The sequence below is a fragment of the Equus caballus genome, chromosome 26 (assembly GCF_041296265.1).
Source record: "Equus caballus isolate H_3958 breed thoroughbred chromosome 26, TB-T2T, whole genome shotgun sequence".
In the NCBI taxonomy this organism is placed as follows: Eukaryota; Metazoa; Chordata; class Mammalia; order Perissodactyla; family Equidae; genus Equus; species Equus caballus.
Window position 1 is genome coordinate 40,383,003 of NC_091709.1, and position 20,708 is coordinate 40,403,710.

General features: G+C 38.1%; 1 protein-coding gene across 25 annotated transcripts in view; it reads left to right on the forward strand.

Annotated features, from left to right (window-relative positions):
- The window catches only part of TTC3 (tetratricopeptide repeat domain 3), a 150,240-nt gene that overhangs the window by 76,035 nt on the left and 53,497 nt on the right, over positions 1-20,708 (forward strand). For 22 of the 25 annotated variants that reach the window (XR_011432918.1, XR_011432916.1, XR_011432917.1 and 19 more), the window contains 5 exons: positions 4,891-4,964; positions 6,253-6,417; positions 10,721-11,777; positions 12,704-12,769; positions 17,104-17,253. Coding sequence is in view for 22 of the 25 variants with exons in the window: in XM_023630131.2 (XP_023485899.1) it covers positions 4,891-4,964; positions 6,253-6,417; positions 10,721-11,777; positions 12,704-12,769; positions 17,104-17,253 (1,512 nt within the window). In the remaining 3 variants the exon portion in view is untranslated. The remainder of the gene's footprint in view (positions 1-4,890; positions 4,965-6,252; positions 6,418-10,720; positions 11,778-12,703; positions 12,770-17,103; positions 17,254-20,708) is intronic. The other 3 variants (XM_070252297.1, XM_023630133.2, XM_070252301.1) reach the window with 1 other exon arrangement.

Here is a 20,708-nt window from a genome sequence, read left to right on the forward strand (position 1 = left end):
CCAGAGTTTTACTTCTTCGTTGCCTATTTGGATTCCTTTTATTTCTTTTTCCTGCCAAATTGCTCTGGCCAAAACCTCCAGTACTATGTTGAATAAGAGTGGTGAAAGTGGGCACCCTTGTCTTGTTCCTGTTCTGAGAGGGATGGGTTTCAGTTTTTGTCCGTTGAGTATGATGTTGGCTGTGGGTTTGTCATATATGGCCTTTATTATGTTGAGGTACTTTCCTTCTATACCTATTTTATTGACGGTTTTTATCATAAATGGATGTTGGATCTTGTCGAATGCTTTCTCTGCATCTATTGAGATGATCATGTGGTTTTTGTTTCTCGTTTTGTTAATGTAGTGAATCACGTTGATTGACTTGTGGATGTTGAACCATCCCTGTGTCCCTGGTATAAATCCCACTTGGTCATGGTGTATAATCTTTTTGATATATTGCTGTATTCGGTTTGCCAAAATTTTGTTGAGGATTTTTGCATCTATGTTCATCAGTGATATTGGCCTGTAGTTTTCCTTCTTTGTGTTGTCCTTGTCAGGTTTGGGGATCAGGGTGATGTTGGCTTCATAGAATGTGTTAGGGAGTGCTCCATCTTCCTGTATTTTCTGGAACAGTTTGAGAAGGATAGGTATTAAATCTTCTTTGAATGTTTGGTAGAATTCTCCAGAGAAGCCGTCTGGTCCTGAGCTCTTATTTTTGGGGAGGATTTTGATTACTCTTTCAGTTTCTTTACTTGTGATTGGTCTATTCAGATTCTCTATTTCTTCCTGATGCAGTTTGGGTAGGTTGTATGAGTCTAGGAATTTACCCATTTCTTCTAGGTTGTTCACTTTGTTGGCATATAGTTTTTCATAGTATTCTCTTATGATCCTTTGTATTTCTTCGGTATCTGTTGTGATTTATCCTCTCTCGTTTCTAATTTTATTTATTTGAGACTTCTCTCTTTTTTTTGTAGTGAGTCTGGCTAAGGGTTTGTCGATTTTGTTAATTTTTTTGAAGAACCAACTCTTTGTTTCATTGATCCTTTCTACTGTCTTTTTTGTTTCAATATCATTTATTTCTGCTCTAATTTTTATTATTTCCCTCCTTCTACTGATTTTGGGCTTTGTTTGTTCTTCTTTTTCTAATTCCGTTAGGTGTTGTTTGAGGTTGTTTATGTAAGATTTTTCTTGCTTATTGAGGTGAGCCTGTATTGCAGTGAATTTCCCTCTTAGGACTGCCTTTGCTGCGTCCCAAATCATTTGGTACGGTGTGTTTTCATTTTCATTTGTCTCAAGATAATGTTTGATTTCTTCTTTAATTTCTTTAATAATCCATTGTTTGTTCAGTAGCATGTTGTTTAGTCTCCACATTTTTGGCTCTTTCCCAGCTTTATTCTTGTAGTTGATTTCTAGTTTCATAGCATTATGATCAGAAAAGATGCTTGATATTATTTCAACCCTCTTGAACTTATTGATGCTTGCTGTTTCCCCAGATATGGTCTACCTTGAGAATGTTCCATGCGCGCTTGAGAAGACTGTGTAACCTGCTGTTTTTGGATGAAATGTCCTATATATATCTGTTAGGTCCATATGATCTAATTTTTCATTTAATTCTATAATTTCCTTGTTGATTTTCTGTCTGGATGATCTGTCCATTGGTGTTAATGGTGTGTTGAGGTCCCCTACTATTATTATATTGCTGTTGATGTCTCCTTTTAGTTTTGTTAATAGTTTCTTTACGAATTTTGGTGCTCCTGTGTTAGGTGCGTATATATTTATAAGTGTTATGTCATCTTGGTGGAGTGTCCCTTTTATCATTATATACTGCCCCTCTTTTTCTTTATCTCTTTTGCTTTGAAGTCTACTTTGTCTGATATAAGTATGGCAACACCTGCTTTCTTTTGTTCATTATTAGCTTGGAGTGTTGTCTTCCATCCCTTCACTTTGAGTCTGTGTTTCTTTGGGGCTGAGGTGTGTTTCCTGGAGGCAGCATATTGTTGGATCTTGTTCTTTGATCCATCCTGCCAGTCTGTGCCTTTTGATTGGAGAGTTCAATCCATTCACGTTTAGAGTGATTATTGAAACGTGGGGGCCTACTTTTGCCATTTTATCACTTGTTTTCCGGTTCTTTTGCATTTTGTCCTGATGGAGACCTGTTACTTTGTGTTATTGTCCTTCTGCTTATCTCTTTTGTTCTGGATTTTGTAACCCCTTTCCTTTTTCTGGCTTTTCTGGAATGAGTTTCTTCCTGAGCATTTCTTGAAGAGGAGGTTTTGTGGCGATGAACTTGCTTAACTTTTGTTTATTGGGGAAGTTTTTATTTCTCCATCGTATTTGAAGGATATTTTCGCTGGGTAGAGTATTCGTGGCTGCACCTTTTTGTCCTTCAGAGTTTTGAATATTTCATTCCAGTCTCTTCTAGCCTGTAAGGTCTCTCCTGAGAAATCTGCTGATAGCCTTTTGGGGTTTCCTTTGTAAGTTATTTTCTTCTGCCTGGCTGCCCTTAGTATTTTCTCTTTGTTGTGGACTTTTGCCAGTTTCACTACTATATGCCTTGGGGTTGGTCTTCTTGCCTTGATAAAGTTTGGAGATCTATTGGCTTCTGTCACATGAAGTTCCATCTCTCTTCCCAAGTTTGGAAAGTTCTCAGCTATTATTTCTTTGAACAGGCCTTCTGCCCCCTTCTCCTTCTCTTCTCCCTCTGGTATACCTATAATCCTTATGTTGCATCTCCTAATTGAGTCGGATAATTCTTGGAGAGTTTCTTCATTTCTTTTTAGTCTTAGTTCTCTCTCCTCCTCTGTCTGCAGCATTTCTATATTCCTCTCCTCCAAATTGCTAATTCTGTCCTCCATATTATCAACCCTACTGTTCAGAGAGTCCAGATTTTTCTTAATCTCCTCCATTGTGTTCTTCATCTCCACTATTTCTAATTGGTTCTTCTTTATAGTGTCAAGCTCTTTTGTGACATAGCTCCTGAACTCATTGAGTTGTCTATCTGAATTCTCTTTTAACTCATTGAGTTTTGAAATCATCATCATTTAGGTTATAGATTTCTTTGTCTTTGAGATTGTTTTCTGGGTGCTTGTCATTTTCCTTCTGTTCTGGAGATTTAATATATTTTTTCGTACTGCTTGATGGCGTGGATTTGTGCCTCCGCATAGAGATAGAGTTTAGTCACTGCTTCCACTTGTTGTGACTGGTGTGGGGGGGGGGTCCAGCTGTTTAGACTGCACCAACCAGGAACCCTGTCAGCTGTTACTGTCTGGACCTGGACCCCTCCTTGTAGTCACAGTGGTCCTGTGGGGTCCCTCATCGGTTGTGGGGGCAATCGCAAGGGGACCTCAGGCTGCTGGTGCCTACTGTTGCAGCCCACTTAGACGCCCTCCTTCCTTGTCTGCAGCAGTGTCGTGGGCTTTCCCAGCAGCAAAGAGCAGGATCACCTATAGTTGCCACTTTGTCCCTAACAGAGCCCACAAGATCACACTTGTCCACTATAGGTCCCAGCAGAGCTATGGGTATCTTCTGCAGTCTGTCATTAGCTCATCTAGCTGTGCTACTTTTGCCTCAGGGCCTTTCCACCTTGCGATTGCCAGTCGGGACCTCTCCACTAGTGCTGTGCAGAGGCTTTCGCTGAGGCTGCTGTAGGAACCTGGAGTTTCCCCTTGGGCTACATAGCCATTTCACCGGAGCTCCACTCTGCCCCACTTCACTCTCACAGGATCTCTGGGAGCCCCTTGCCTCGCCTGGGACATGGCCAGAGTCCGTGGGCCTGGCGGTGGCTTGTAAGCTGCTGCCTTGTGGGGAATTCTGCTCTAGGGCGCTTCCTGGTGTTCCGAATGCTGGGTGGGGCCTCCCTGCTAATGGCGAGCAGAGGCTTTCCCTGCCGGAGAGGTGCGGGACCCCAGAGCCTCCCCCTGGGCCGCACAGCCGGGTGCTGGACCTCCAACCGTGTCCCCAAGCAAGTCCACGGAAAGTCCAGATGCCCCCTGCACCAACCCGTGTGCTGGAGACCGTGGGCCCAGCAGTAGCTTGTGGTCTGGTTCCGTGCTGGGGAATCCGCCTGCCAGGAGCTTCCCTTTGTTCTGGATTCTGGGCAGGGCCTCCCTGCTAATGGCGAGCAGAGACCTTCCCTGCTGGTGGGTGCGGGACCCTGGGGATTCCCCCTGGGCTTAGGTGTAATCACGGGGGGCTTGAGTAGGGCTGTTGTCACTTGTTTCCACCGTTGCTCCACTGGTGAGTGCACACTCCCGCCCTTGGTGTGTGGCGATGTTATGGGGGAGTCCGCTAGAAGAGAGCCTCCTGCAGGAACTGGGCTGTCCGGGGGTTGGGAGTCGGGGTTTGGAGAGTTTTCACCTATTTCCACCTCCTCCCGGGGGGAAGTCCTTCCACCTTCTGATGTATAGTAGTACGAGACTCTTAGGCGTCTTGAGATGCTATCTGGATATCTTTAGGTTGGCTCCCACCTGGCCAGCTGAGAAGCTCTGCTGCTCCCAAAGGTGGCTTTTTTCCTCTCTGGCCAGAGTTACTGCCTCTTCTGCTTTCGTCGGGACTGTCCCTTGTTGTGGGGGTTCTTTTTATCCAGTTTTCAGTTTTCAATCCAGGGTGATTCTTCCTAAAATTGTTGTAACCTGGTTCTGTTTGTGGGAGGAGGCGAGTTCAATGTCTGCTCACAGCACCATCTTGACCCCTCTGAGTCTGACATTTAAATTTTTTTGGAGCCTTGGAAGTGTTAATTTGGGCCCATTCATGGCTGTTGGAACTTTTACTACTGTATGTTTCTGTTCATAAGAAAATTTAGGTAAATCTTATATGTTGGCAATTTGCGTGCATATTTATGAAAGCATTCATCAGTTTTAATGGTAATTTTAAGGTAGAAAATCCTTGTCATTTTTCTTTCTTTTAAACTAGCCAATGTTAGTTGGGTCTGGAACAACTTCAGTAACACCAAATAATGAGACCATTACTTCAGGGGAAGACCATAAGTAAGTGCAATTTTAAAATTTTTACTTCATTTTAGCTCATGTTTTAACTTAGTAGGTGGGGTTAATTTAATGTACTTTAAACTTGTGTTTTTTTTCCCGTAACCTGTCTAAAGATGTGCATCTATTATGACAGCCTGACGTGACCCATCTTGGTTGAATTTATAGCATGGCTTGTGGACATTGAGAATTCATACAAACTGCATTAATGTCACAGGGCTGATGACATTCATTTGCAAAGTTTGAGAACCTACTATGTGCAAGATACTGCGGGAAAATCCTAGCAAATGTGTTTTAAAATGTTCAATGAAGAGAGTGTCCTGTTGATACTTACTAGCATATTTGCTATAATAGGAGAGAGGAGGATGTTTGGAAGCTATGTATGATGTTACGTTTTAACCTTAGATGTTAGTGATTTTCAGTGGCATCTGGTTTGTTGAAACTGAGTTTTCAGACAACAAATAGAAGAAGAAATAAAACTAATGAGTAGCAGTGACCTTTTTGTATCATACTCCTTTATGGACCAAAAACGCATGAAATGTTTGGGTTTTTTTCACTCACATTTTTTAAAGGAGTTGTAGTAACAGTTGTTTTGCACAGTCATTTTCATGAATTGTTTAAATGGAGGAATTAAGTTAAAATCATAATAGCTTGTACTTAGCTAACACTCATGTACCAGGCACTATTCTGAGAGCTTTACATATATAAACTGATTTAATCCACTCTTCCACCCTAGAAGGTAAGTAGTGTTTTATGTCTATTTTACAGATGAGGAAATTCACGCACAGTATCGTTGAGTGAGGTGCCCAAGAAGACAAAGCTCGTAAATAACCGAGCCTGAATTTAAACCCAGCAATCTGGTTTTAGAGCCCACACTCAAACTACTGCATCTTTTTAGAGTGCTAGAATCTTAAACTCTTTTTTTTAAAAATCTTTTTATTAAGTTCATTTTACCAGTCGCAATCGCAGTTTAAGTTTGTAGCAGTTACAATAAAATCTTTCATTTTTCTCTTTAACGAGTTAACAATTAAAGCAACATTGATTTTTTTAAAACCAAGAATTTTAAAAAATTTTCTTTTGGTAGCAAGAGTAAATAATTAAAAGTGCTTACTCAGTAGTCAGCTATATATGTTTCTTGACTATAATTGTAGAAGGATAATTTTTCTGCATTAAATTCTCTGGTAGTGTTTTTTGCATCATAAAGCTGAGTACTATCTTGATGTTTATTTCAATTTAAATATTATTATGGGTCACTTAAAAGTTTGTTCTTCACAAAATTTTTTTTTATCAGCAGACGCAGTTCAAATTCAGCAGGCCCATTTGTAGTGCCTGACCATCTTCGGCAAGATGTGGAAGAATTTGAAGCCCTTTATGAACAGCACAGTAATGAATATGTTGTCCGTAACAAGAAGCTGTGGGACATTAACCCCAAACAGAAGTGTTCAACTCTGTATGAGTAAGTAGTGCAACATTCCCACAACTGTTATTTTACATGGAGGCTCCGGTTAAAGACCTTAAGTTGTTTAATTTGTGTGCTTTGTTAAAGGAATCATTTATTGGCTCACAGATCTGAGGAAAAAAAGTATTTTTATAGCTTTTGTAGAATATTACATAAAGTTAATTGAGGATTTTTAATTATTAAATTTAGAATCCTAGTGATGATTAGTTTTATCAGTTTGAGCTGCTGGTGTAGATACTTTCTACTTTCAAAACTGTCCTGATAGGACTGATGAGGTTTCCAGCCATAATCTTTTTATCATGAATTTCAAGGTATACATTTGACAAGGGGTAGTGTGATTATTTGATCTCGTTGTTGTTTTGTTGATGGATGTAGTTGTTTGACATCTCACAAATCCAGTAACAAGTAATGTAGCTTGGTGACGTATTTACCCTTTTATTGGGGCAAGGATCCCAGGACCCTGTTATTCCTTCTGCTGAGATGATAGTTGTTCAGCTGGAATCATGGTACAGAAACAGAACCTTGTATCTCTGTATTGTACTGGAGACTTGACTTCCTGACATTGGTCTAATAAAACAGAAACAGAATTTTCTTTTTAAGTAACTTTGAGTGTGAGTTATTTTTGGATTGAAAATGTGAATATGAAATGAACAAGTCAAGTGTGAGTGGAGTGGATAAAATAATGGAGTAAGAGCTCAGGAAAATCTAGGAAGCAGTTGCCATTTTGAGTTTGGCATTAATAAGTAGTGCATTGATGCCTTTTTTAAGAAAAGAAATTGAGGGCTAAGATCTGCAATAGAAAATGAATTTGAAAGTTCACTCTTCTGGAAAAGCTGTCGCTTGTCCATAATTTGGTCATTTCTTATATTTTCCTCAGTTGCGTCTTTCCTGTTCAGTCTAGTTATATGCTCTTGGGTCCCACTTTTTTGGATTTTTCTTTTGAGTTGAAAAATGGAGCAAATTATATTTCCAGAGAACTCCTGGATGGCAGCATGGAAACAGCTGTAAAACTACACTAATGTTTCTTAAAATATTCTAGACTTTGCTTCAAGCATCCAAAACTGAAGCTAAACTGTGGTTTTCAGGAGCTTGCTTAATAAGGAATTTATGACCATTATAAGTGGGAAGAAATTAAACAGCTTTATGAGAAAAAAAGTAGGCTGATTTGTTTGTATTTGAGATAGAATTTATGTCTTCTGATAGGAGGAAGTCAAGAAGTTACAGGAAGTTATACCTCAAAGCATAATTCTTCCTTTGAATTTTCAAAAATAAATGTGATTACTTAAGAGTGATTAAGAATGATCTCTTATTGGCCAATGGATGAAAAAAAGGAAAATGAAACTAAACTTTTATATATGAAAAGAGTGTAGAGTGGAAAAAATGTTAGACAAGGAGTCAAGAATACTCGGATAACTGATATTAACTAACTTTTTCTTGACTTAAGTATTTTTCTTTAAAGTAGGGGATTGGACTGATTTATTTTTAATGACCCCATTCTAGTTCTAACATTTTATGATTGAGATAGTTGAGCAAATTAAATTTCAATAGATAGTATTCTGCATTTGGTTTTTCCTAGTACCTCTTTAGTGGTGTTAATTAGTCAGCCAAGATTTTTTAACCCCTTAAGGTTAAGCACTGTGGAAGATTGCAGAAATGATCCTGTGCAGCTTACAAATAGCAGGAGAGCTAAACTAATCATTAGTCAGATCACAGTGTATGCAAATAAAAATTATTTTGTGAAATAAGAATCATGAACATGTAGAAAACCGTGATTTTCAAAGGGGCACAACCAGAATACTGGGGTGGGAAAGCTTTCTGAAATGTTTTTCCCATCCCTGTCCCTTGTCCCTGTGCTGACAGTTACATGCACTGGCTCTATGAAAGTCCATGAGGACCATTTAAGACACTAATGGTCATCATCCAGTTTTGAAAATATATATACACATATAAACGTGTACATATGTACATAACAACTATTAATGTAATAGTTGGTATAATTAGCTTTATTATTATTTTTTTACTCCTGTCAAGCACAGCGTGCCCAGTCTTTGGTTCTGAAGGCAGGAACACGTGTCTATTAGAGTCAGACTTTGAAAAGCAGCAGACGATGAGAGAGGAGATGAATTTTCCAACTTGGCGGAAGTTGAAATGATCGTGTCAGCCTTGTCATCTCAGTTGTATCTAGCATCTTTTATTAGAGCTTTAGCCTCTTTCATGTCTGCTAAACAGCCACACCAGCGCTAGTATTCAGTGTGTTGGTGAATGGATTCTAACCCCTATAAAACACTGGATTATGAAGGAATCATATTTGTGCTATCTTGGACCCAATGCTCATCTTACGGAGACGACTTTTCAAGGCTAGAAAAGTGTATAAATAAAGTTAACGTTCATTTTCTGTTGCATTTCAAATAACAGTAACTATGAAAACTTTATTCATAATATGGTTATAATACTATTTCTCTTTGGGTAGGGACCCGTATTGAATTAAGTTTTGTTCTGCTTGAATGTATGAAAAATTCATTGCTTCTTAGCCAGTGGAAAAATTGTGGAGGCTCTATTTCTTTGAAAAAAATTTTTTTCTGATTATAAAAGTAATATAAGTTAGTTTGGAAATTTTTAAAAAAGAACAGTTTAAAGGAAAAAGTAAAAATTATGAATAATTCTGTCACCCTTGTGTAACCAGTTAACTTCTAGTTTCAGTTTAGTTTCAGACTTTTAAATGTGTATCTGTAAAACATACATTTTAAAATTTGTAAACTGATTTAACTCTACACTTAGCTTTGTCATTTGCCTTTTTGACCTAAACATGCATGGTGAGCATTTTCCCAGATCCTTAACTGTTCTTCAGGAACACAGCTTTTGTTGGTTGCTTGGTGATTGTCACCAGATCTGCATCAGCATTTATGTTGCTAGCTGTGGAAAGGCTTTTTGAGCTCCTGAGAGTGGGTTCCTTTCGTGATGGCTCTGTTCTTTAGTTACACCATTTTGGATTTAAATATTTTAATCCAGATCGAAAAGCTTTATTTTCAGTGATTCTCTTTAGTTATTCATCATGGAGAGCAAAAAGTAAATACATATAGACCGTTCATGAATTATTTTACTGTTGCTTAATGGCAGCTAAACACCAACTAGAAAGGTCTCTCTTCGGGCAGATGGTGGGGCCAACGTATTTGTACCAGTCAGCTGAAATCCTCAACAAGGATGACTGTTCCTGAGACTACAGGGATTTATTTCTTTTAACCTCTTCTGCCTTTAGAGATTTCTCATTAAAAATCAAGTTTAATGGGAATCTTAAAGCAAAGACATATTTAACCTGTTATCTTGCAAAACGACATGTATGTAGGGGAGTTTCAATTGTAGAGATTATTCTAAGGAGAAATTCATCAAAAAATGTTTTAAGAGAAGTTGTTTCGTGACTTTGAAGTATAGAGCAGTAGTGCTGACAAAGAGAAGTGGTATTTGGTCTTTATGCTTTGGAGTATCAGTTGCCTTGAATAGAGGTTAATCATTTGCAAAAATTGTCCTATGCATTTGTCTGCAGCAGCATCTGCACATAAAGTAGTTTTATTTTTCTTTTTTTAAAGATTTTATTTTATTTTTTTAATTTTTATTTTCCTTCTTCTCCCCAAAGCCCCCCAGTACGTAGTTGTATATTTCAGTTGTAGGTCCTTCTATTTGTGACATGTGGGATGCTGCCTCATCATGACTTGATGAGTGATGCTAGGTCCACACCCAGGATCTGAACCAGTGAAACCCTGGGTGGCCAAAGCAGAGTGCGCAAACTTAACCACTCAGCCACGGGGCTGACCCCAAAGTGGTTTTCCTTTTTGTTGTTGTGAGGAAGATGGGCCCTGAGCTAATATCTGTGCCAGTCTTCCTCTATTTTGTATGTGGGACACTGCCACAGCATGGCTTGGTGAGTGGTGCGTAGGTCTGTGCCCAGGACCTGAACCTGGGAACCCCAGGCCACCAGAATGGAACATGTGAACCCAACCACTATGCCGCTGGGCTGGGCTCTGTAAAATAACTTTTTAATCCCCTTTTGTTTTTTCCTAAAAAAATGTTTTTAAGGATTCTTGTCTGAGGGGTAGCAAAGTTTAGTTCATGGTATCATTGATTGCAGTTAGCCTTTCTCAGATTTAAAATGAGTATAGTATGTTTCTGGGAGAGATGTTGAGATCAGCTAGAAGTGAAATAATATTTTGCTTTGGGAGAATTTTTTTGGAAATACTCTTTTCAAATGAACATGTACAAGTACTTCCTTTTATAATAACTTATATAACTGTAAATTTTTTCCAAGTTACTTCTCTCAGCTGTTGGAGGAACATGGTCCCTTGGACATGAGTAACAAGATGTTCTCTGAAGAATATGAGTTCTTCCCAGAAGAAACTCGACAGATACTAGAAAAAGCCGGAGGTTTGAAATCTTTTCTCCTGGGATGTCCTCGTTTTGTTGTGATTGACAACTGTATTGCATTGAAGAAAGTTGCATTACGGCTCAAGAAAAAGAGAAAGAAGAAAAACATTAAGACAAAAGTGGAAGAAATTTCAAAAACAGGAGAGTATTTACGAGTTAAACTACCACTGAATGCAACCACTAGGGAATTTAAACCAGATGTAAAGTCCAAACCAGTGTCTGATTTATCTTCAGCACCAGCTTCTGAGGATCTACAGCCCAAACCTGTATCTGGTGATTCTCCCAAACCAGCCTGTGAAGCCAAGGAGCTGAAACCAGTATCCGATAATTCTTCCAGATCAGTTTCTGAGTATGAGAAGCCCAGAGGGGTCTCTTCTGATTCTGCCAAACCAGTCTCTGAGGATGCAAGTCCTGAGCAAGTCTCCTCTGATCCTCCCAAGCCAGTTCCTGAGGATGTGAAACCAACCTACTGGACTCAACCCCATTTGATCACAGGATACTGTACATATCTTCCCTTTCGGGGATTTGACATTATGCAGATACCGCCAACATATATAAACGTGTTACCAAGTTTGCCCCAGTACACTAACATTTACACACCTCTGGCCAACATTTCTTCTGAATTTCAGCTGCAAAGATCAATACCAGTGGTGCCATCTTTTGCAGACAGACCAGATAAAAGTGCTGCTGGACATTTTGAGGGTCATCATTTGAATGCTGAGAATGCCCCTGGTAACCAGGTTGCCCCTGAAACACAGATCTTTCAAGACTCTGTGGAAATACTGGTAAAGTCACAGTGCGACAAGGATGGAGCTGATACAGCCCAAAGTGAGTCTACCAGAAATGATGGTCACTGTGGAGATTCTGCCAAGTGGGAAACAGATCCAGAAAGTACTGATGAAGTGACACATATTCCACATACACACATGGTTGCCATACAGGTAAGACTTAAATAGAAAAAAGTCTTTTTAATACTTAATACTGAATACTTAAATACTTAATACTGAATGCTTAATTTTCCTTTTCGTTTTTCATTGCCATTATATTTCCTAAAATTTTTTAAATGATTGACTTTATGAACCCTATGTAGGATGTGACAAGTAATCTTGTCAGAATTTTTGTGTCTAGTAAATAATACTCTGCTGCCTACCCAAGTTTTCCACCAATTGAGAAATAAGATAGAGAAATCAGTAGATGGAGCCAAAACATCCCCTTAGTAATTAATAAAGGCACGGTAGGAATATGTGGCTATTTCTGTCCAAAGTGTGTGTCCTAACAGTGAAGCCCATGGCACACCAGCCTACCTACGCGCACACAGCAGTGCTGGGCCAGCTTGGGGTGCCTGCCCCAGAAGACTTACTGCATGGAGCAGGAAGGGAGAAGGAGCTTTCTGCGCAGGCAGCTCCCAGAGAGAAAAAAGAGGAGTCTGGGCTACAGCATGCCCAGTGTCTCCTCCCAAAACAGGGGAGGAGTGAGGGGGTTAAAAGAGACAACTGGAGGGAGAGAAACGAGATGTGAATGGAAGTTCTTAACAAGTTGAGAATGAATTTAGGTTCCTCTGTAGTTGACTTTCTAGGGCGTGAGTTCACTAAGCCCTTATTGGATCATCCCTACTCATTAAGTGTCTTCTAGAAAGCTTTGAAAAAATGTTGAGTAATGAACCAAAATCATTTTCATTTTTACTAATTCTGAATGATAAGCGCTTTCCTAATACAAATATGTGTAGAAAGCATAGAACATTATCTAAATGGCAAAAAAAAATTTTTTTTTTAAATTTGAGCGTGTTTTAAAATGTTGTTGCATAATGGCTTTATTTTACTAGAGCAAATGAGATAGATTGAATTTAAGTATTTGTTTTCCCCCAAAGGTGTCTTGGAATGTAACACATCAAGAAGTCAATACTGAGCCCTATGATCCTTTTGAGGCACAACAGGTGAGTCAAAATTGTATCAGACTGTTTAAAGGTTTAATTTTCGTTAATTTAACTAAATGGGAATGATGAGTTAAAACTATTTTTGAGCCAGCTATTCCATACAAACATTATCGTGGAATAAGCTATAGAATATAACAGAAAAGTTATTGTTTTGTTTTTATTGTTGAAATTTGGGAAGGGGAGGCAAAGAAAAGGTAAGTTTTTTTCTAGCTTATTTATTTCAAAGTATAATAGCCTTATTGTTTAATAATATTGTATAATGAGCCTGTATTAATTTATAAATAAGAGCTTATTCACATGAAAAATACAGAAAGTATTATAAAGACCATCACTTTAAGAATGATTCAATTAGAAAATCTGTTAATATAATTTAGTGTGTTAATATATCTTAAGAGAAAACTTAGTCAGTCAACTCCATAGTTGTTGAAAAGGTATTGGATGAAATTCAAGTCCTTTTCTTGACTAAAACTTACAATAAAATGGGATTTGATAATACTTTTCAACATGCTAGTATCTTTTTCTCTTAAGCCAAAAGCCATCATCTCGCCTAAAGTTGAAACATCATCATTAGTATTTATCATCCTTGAGATATCAGCTGACAAAATAAAATAGAAAGAAATTAGATTGTAGAGGAGGAGATATAAGTATTACTATTTATAGAGGCTAAGACTGTGTACCTGGAAAATCTGAAAGGATCGACTGAAAAATCCAATACCAGAATGTAAGAGAATTCAGAAAGGCGACTGGATAAAATTTCTTTCCATATACAAACAACAGCTTGTTGCAAAGTATATTAGAAAAAAAGATTCCCTTTTCAGTAGCAACAAAAAGATAAAATAAAGAGATTAGTTCTCCCTAAAGCTTTTAATTTAACACAATCCAAGTACAAACATGAACAGAGTGTATTAGTTATCTGTTGCTACATAACAAATTACCTTAAAACCTAATGACTTAAAACAACAATAAACATTTATTATCTCACAATTTCTGTGAGTCAGCAATTGAGGAGTGGTTTAGCTAGATGGTCCTGAATGTCGCTTGTTAGTTGCAGTCAAGTTGTTGACCATGACTCAGTCATCTGCAGGAGTAACTCGGGCTGGAGGGTCTGCTTCAAAGATGGCTCACTCACGTGGCTGGCAAGCTGGTGCTGGCTGTTGACAGGAGGCTTCAGTTCCTTGCCTCTGGACCTCCACGTAGGGCTGCCTCAGTGTCCTCCTGGGGCCTGGCTTTCCCTGGAGCGGGTGATCAAAGGCAGAAGTAGCAATGGCTTTCATGACCTACTTTAGGAAGTCACACTCTTGTCACTTCTTCTGTATTTTCTTGGTCACACAGACCAACCCTGATACATTGTAGGGGAGGATTATACAAGGATGTGAATACCAAGTAGTGAGGATCTTGGAGACCACCTTGGTGGCTGACTGTTGTGGGAAAAATTGATTCTAAATGTCATATGGAAAAATAAGCATCAAAGATGCCTATGGAAAAGAAACTTTAAGAATGTGAGTTGTGCAACCAGATATCAAGGCATCAATCTATATAGTGCATAAATAGACCATTAGGATAAGAGTCCAATAGCACAAAAGAATATAGGAATTTAAGGTATAACAAAAATAACTATTGTTGAGCAACGAGTAGATTATTAAATACATGGTGTTAGGAGAAATGGACTGCCGTCTAGAAAAAATTAATTTGGGTCTCTACCTCATTTCCATATACCAAAATAAATTCCAAGTGGATCAAAGATTTAAATATAAAAAATGCACCCATAAAAGTAGGAAAAAAGGGAGATTTTTTCCCCCCTAAGATTAATAAACAACATGACAAAAGCCATGACATGACAAAACATGTATACACATATGTATAGTGTGTAAATATGTATATGAAGAAATGTGCATATACATGATGTCAAAACAAATGTCAAACTAGGAAAATGACTTGCAGCATAGGAGAGAGAATTAATTTCCTTGCTTTAACATATAAAGTTTGTATAAATCCATAAGGAAAAATTAATAACCTGACACAAAAGTGGGAATGCATGCAAATAGACAATCCACAATAAAAGAAATAAAGATGATTTCTAAACATATAGAAAGATGCCCAGTGTATAATTTACACATTATTGAAAGAATTTAAACATGTAAATTTCTGGGGAAGGCAATTTGGAATTTATTTACACTCGTATTTGTGTGCAGAGATGAGTGAACAAGGCTATTTGTATATTTGTTTCATCTGTATTTGTGTCAGCAAAAAGTTGATTACAGCCTTAATATCCATCAGTATTGGACTAGTTAAATTATGGTACATCCATATAAGGAAATATTACTCTGTGATTTAAAAACGAAGCAGTTCTGTCATTACCGATATGGAATGATTTACAAGATCAGATGTGTAATTAAGTAGGAAAAAGTAAAGTTAGAACTTTGTGTTGGTACTATTGGTACAAATAACTTTATAGTTTTGGCCAATTATGAAAATAATATAGAGTCTTTAAATTTTTTTAATAAACAAAACTGAAAATTATGAAAGAGAAATTGAAAATTAGCTATGTTCACGTCACCCATGTTAGTATTTTGATATGCAGCCTTCCAGGCCTTATTTTAACTTTTATGTATAAGTAAGCTTTATGAAGATGGGATCATACCATATATGTTGTATTTGAAATTTTCGGTCTTAATATATAATGGACCTTTTTCCATCTCAGATTTTTACCATCATTTTTAATGCATACTTGGTATTCCATTGTATGAATGTATGATAATTTGACCAGTTTCTTATCATTGAACATTTAGATCATATCAGCTTTTCACGCTTACAAACAGTGAACATTTTTGCCTTTGTGAGTATATATCAAGTAGAGTGACTGGTACTGAGTTCTTATACCATACTTACCTTTAAACCTTACCATACTCACCTTTGCTGTTTAATGAGTCAGGTTTTTTGACCTTTAAATAAATATTTTCATCAGTGTTGGAAAAATTCACAAACACTTTGTTAAATTATCTCTTAATATCAAGACCTTGATCTTAGCACAACTGATTGCTGGCTTCTCAGCCAGTGAGACTTGCAATTAAGCCCAGCACTGCTGCTTTCTTCTGGGACTTAGGAGTTGCCTAATTTTTCTAAACCTTGGTTTTCTGATCTATAAAAGGTGAAAATATATTTCTTACGGAATTGTAGTGAAGGTTAAATGTAATAACACAGAAATGACAACTTCTTGCCTGTCTGTGTTGGTGATTTGGGGCATATAAACTAATTCATAACATCAGGTTGCTGTTCATTGTGATCCTTTTACTGAATTGAAAATGAAAAGAGAAGTAACTAAGATCTTAAACCATAAAGTCTTACTTGTAGATCATAGTAAGGTTGACGATTTAATTTATTATTTAAACACGGACTGTATTCGTAGTGCTAAACTTTGAGTCAAGACAGATAAAAACTGGTACACTCCAGGGCACCTGGGATGTATGGTCACCCTGGCCATGATTCACAGTTCTCTAAGTGATAATTCACAGAATTTCAAAACCTTGATGCCCTGCTTTTTTACATTTGGAAGATGCTAAGGTGCTGGGAAAGGTGCAGGAGATGGGAAAGATGGACCAGGTTTGTGCCACTGGGATAGATTCCCAAAGCCTGGCTGCCAAGGTCCCTGGTATCTGTAGAGCAGTTACCCGCAGCTAGAGGAGTTGCCAGCTCACACAGATGCTCCTTTTGGACACGAATGTGTGATGCTGACAGTCTTATCTTATGAAAGGGTTTTAAAAATACTTATATAATTGATGTTTATTGTTGCCAACATTTCATGTTACGGTATTATTTTTGCTTTTTTTTAAGCTGTTCCAAGCGATAGTTTGAAAACGATTCATTGATAATATTTTAACTTGTCTTTTTGAAATAATCAGCAGCTATCCATTTGAAATGCTTAAAAGTAGAGCCAAAGTTAATATGCTCTGTTCCTGTCTAAAATATGCATAATATGTACAGCTTTATAAACCTAATGCATAGTTCTTAATGTTAATTGTGGAGAATGACATTCACATCAAGCTGTTAATGTAATACTGAACCTTTCTAAAACAAATATTCAAAACTAACTATAGTACAGATTGAAAAGTTTCATTATGAATTCCAGTAATATGAATAATTGTATTTAAAAAAAGAGCTGGCCATGCTAAACAGTGTTTAGGGGTTTTTAATTTTTGAATTATTGTGACATTTTCCTTGTAAATTTTCATCTGCCTTTTATTCTCCTTTGTTTATTTTAAGAGACAATTCAGAACAAGGTCAGAAATAGGCATTTTAAACTACTATTAATAGATAACTTTATAATTTACTTTTAGGGGGACATTTCACAGATTGAAAAGGAGTACCAAGTTTTACAAGAGCAGCTTAAGGAAGCGTTTGAAAATTATGAGCAGAGAAAGCTCAACAGCTCAGAAGAGACCAGGGACCTGGAAGAAAAGTTGAAAAGGAACGTAGAAGAAAACAAGGTAATCCTGTCTGAAGCCTCATAATGAGGAGGATTGTGCTTGTGCTGGTCAGTTAGCTGAGCTGCATTGTTGGCTGAACAGGATTCTTTCTCAGTATTGCCTGTTGCACGTTTCTCTGGCGTATTAAAGGGACAGTGTTTTTTGCAGTTTTAGAATCTCTACAAGTTGCCTTATAAGAAAATGGCTGTAAATCTGGGTTTTCATTTACCTATAATTCAGTTTGCTTGATTAACTAAAATTATTTTCTGATGACTAAGTCCTGAGTTAGAGTGTTGCTTATATTGAGGGGCAGTGTAGCATTAGTTGGTTGGAGTGTGAGCACTGAGTCAGACTGACTAGATTCACATCCAGCCTTGGTTCCACCTAGTTCTCATCTTGGGCAAATTACTTAACTCCTCTGTGCTTTAGTTTCTTATTTGGAAAATTTGGGTAATAAAAGCTCCCATTTGGTGGCGTTAGATTAATACTTGTAAAGTGCTTAAGACTGCCTAGTGTATAGTAAGGGCCCTGTAAGGATTGCCTGCCACTGTTATTACTGTGGTTACTATCATCATCTTCATCTTACTCCTAAGGAAGTACAAGAATTACACATAGAGCTTAGGCATCCCAAAACTGTAAAGTCACCCAGAGTATCTTGTTTGAGTCTCCTTATCTAGAATTCTGTTAGCTAAGATCAGTCATCAGTTACATTAACTGCTCTTGGAATAATACTAATTAGTGGCAAGGCCAGATTGAATTAGTGGGAAAACAGAATTATAGATGCGAGGGAGTCATGGTGTATTTCTTTTTAAAAGTTAAGTTCTTGTGTACAGAAGTAACAAAGGGGTATTAGTCCATTTAAGAAAGGAAGGATTTATTCCAGAAGTCTGGATCAATAGCTGGGGTAACATATTAAATAGAAGAAAATTAGCTTAGTGGGACCTTAATCAAGAAATTCATGTATTGAGATTTAAGTATACCCAGAAGGAAAAGGTCATTTTAGAAAGGTAGCCATTATAACATTCCTTGTGACATGTTTTTACCTGGGATGGGACTGAGGAGAGTTGCCTGGTTGAATGAGGTCTTCCTGATGGGAGAGGAAAAAACAAACAAAAGTAAAACCCTACACACAACCCCCCAACTGGGAAAAAATATTTGTCAATCGTATATCCGACAAGGGGTTAATTCCATAATATGTAAAGAACTCACGCAACTCAACAAAAAATCCAACAACTCGATAAAAAAATGGACAGGGGATATGAACAGACATTTCTCCAAAGAAGATATACAGATGGCTAATAGGCACATGGAAAGATGCTCATCATCACTGATCATCAGGGAAATGCAAATCAAAACTACACTAAGGTATCACCTTACACCCATTAGAGTGGCGAAAATAATCAAAACAAAAAATAAGTGTTGGAGAGGTTGTGGAGAAAAAGGAACCCTCATACACTGCTGGTGGGAATGCAAACTGGTGCAGCCACTATGGGAAATAGTACGGAGATTTCTCAAAAAATTAAAAATAGAAATACCATATGACCCAGCCATTTTACTACTGGATATCTATCCAGAGAGCTTGAAATCAGCAGTTCAAAGAGACCCTTTTGCCCCTATGTTCAGTGCAGCATTATTCACAATAGCTAAGACGTGGAAGCAACCTAAGTGCCCATCCACTGATGACTGGATAAAAGAAGATATGGTGTGTGTGTATGCACATACGCGCGCGCACACGTGCGTACACACATACACACACACAATGGAATACTACTCAGCCATAAAAAAGGATAAAATCGTCCCATTCACAACAACATCGATGGACCTCGAGGGTATTATGTTAAGTGAAATAAGCCAGATAGAGAAAGACAATCTCTGTATGACTCCACTCATATCTGGAAGATAAACACATGGGCAAAGAGAACAGATTAGTGGTTACCAAGGGTAAAGGTGGTAGGGGGTGGGCACAAAGGGTGAAGTGGTGCACCCACAACATGACTGACAAATAATAATGTACAACTGAAATTTCACAAGGTTGTAAACTATCATAACCTCAATAAATAAAATAAAACAAAACTCTGCACAGTGACTCATAGAACACTAATTGGAATAAGCTACTTGGGGGGCCTAAGTTGTATAAACTTCGTATTGCCTCAGGGAAATTCAGTTTTAATAAATCCGTATGAGAATGCCTGTGGCCACCTGATTAAGTAATGAGGGCTGATTTGGGGACACAGGCACTTAAGGTAGCATCTGGTGAGTGAGGGTTATGTCTTTCTGGCAGAGGCTTGTCCAGCTTTGTGAACTGGTCTGACTGGGTCCTGTAGTATTTGTGCAGTTTGTACACTTGATCAAGAAATGTACAGTGACTCAAGCACCCAGGGAGGAGGGCTAGAGGACGCAGCGCCTCTGACCGGTGGGCTGAGGCTCTTGCTTTTTACCTTCGCTAAGGCTCTGGGTCTGGTTCAGGTGGTTGTCCTCAAGTCCGTATTTCGAAAGAGCCATTATTAGTCCCCCAAATTACAGGCCTGTTAGGTTGTTAGACCTCCCATGTCAAATGTGTACCCATTTTCTATTCAGGATAAGTTGCTCATCTGAGTTCCTTAGGTTGTCCACACAAGAGGAGATGAGATTTAGCTGTGGCTATTTCTTTACTAATCATGATTATGCTCGTAATTGGCTGGGGAAATCTTTTATAAACGTAAGAAGTTTGTGGCTCTTATTGATTGTTCTCTTGGCCTTGGACTCTCTAGATCACTGAGGTTATCAGCTAGTGTTAAAGTTACTTGATAACACATTTAGTTGTATTAGGTGTGACACCCCTTCCCCCTGATAGAGAAGAGAGAGGCAAACAACTGCAAACCATGCTTATGAACTCGATCAGTGGAATCAGACGGCCTCGGTGGCACTCCAGCACCACCACTTAATAGCTTTGTGACCTTAGACAGTTTACTCAACCTCTTCAACTCTCAGCTTCCTCATTAATAAAATAACCTCTACTTCCTAGGTTTGTGAGGACTCACGGGCAGTAGGAGAAGAGTGGGGGGTGGCCAGAGATGATAAATCTAGTGAAGGAAGAATTATCCCACCTAAAATGCCAGTCCTGCCCCTGTTGAGAAACATCAGTTGTTTATAAAGTGGTTGAAGTGTGCTTAGCACATACACAGCATCAGTAAAAATCCGAGCCAGCCATTGTACATAGCTGATGGGGTTTTATTATCAGGAGCTAGGAATGGCCCTAATAGATAGTTAGGCCAGTTATCTGTTCTCTGCCAGAGAAAAATAGCTATTCTAAAGCCAGAGTCTCCTGTTGTTTGTAACATAGCTCTAACCGCAACTGGCAGGTTATAACTGGTTGCAGTATTGCTCAGGGGCGTGTGTTCTTTTCTGTTTTATTAAGATAAAATTCACATTATAGAAAATTCACCATTTTAACCATTATGAAGTATACAATTCAGTGGTTTTCAGTATAGTCACAA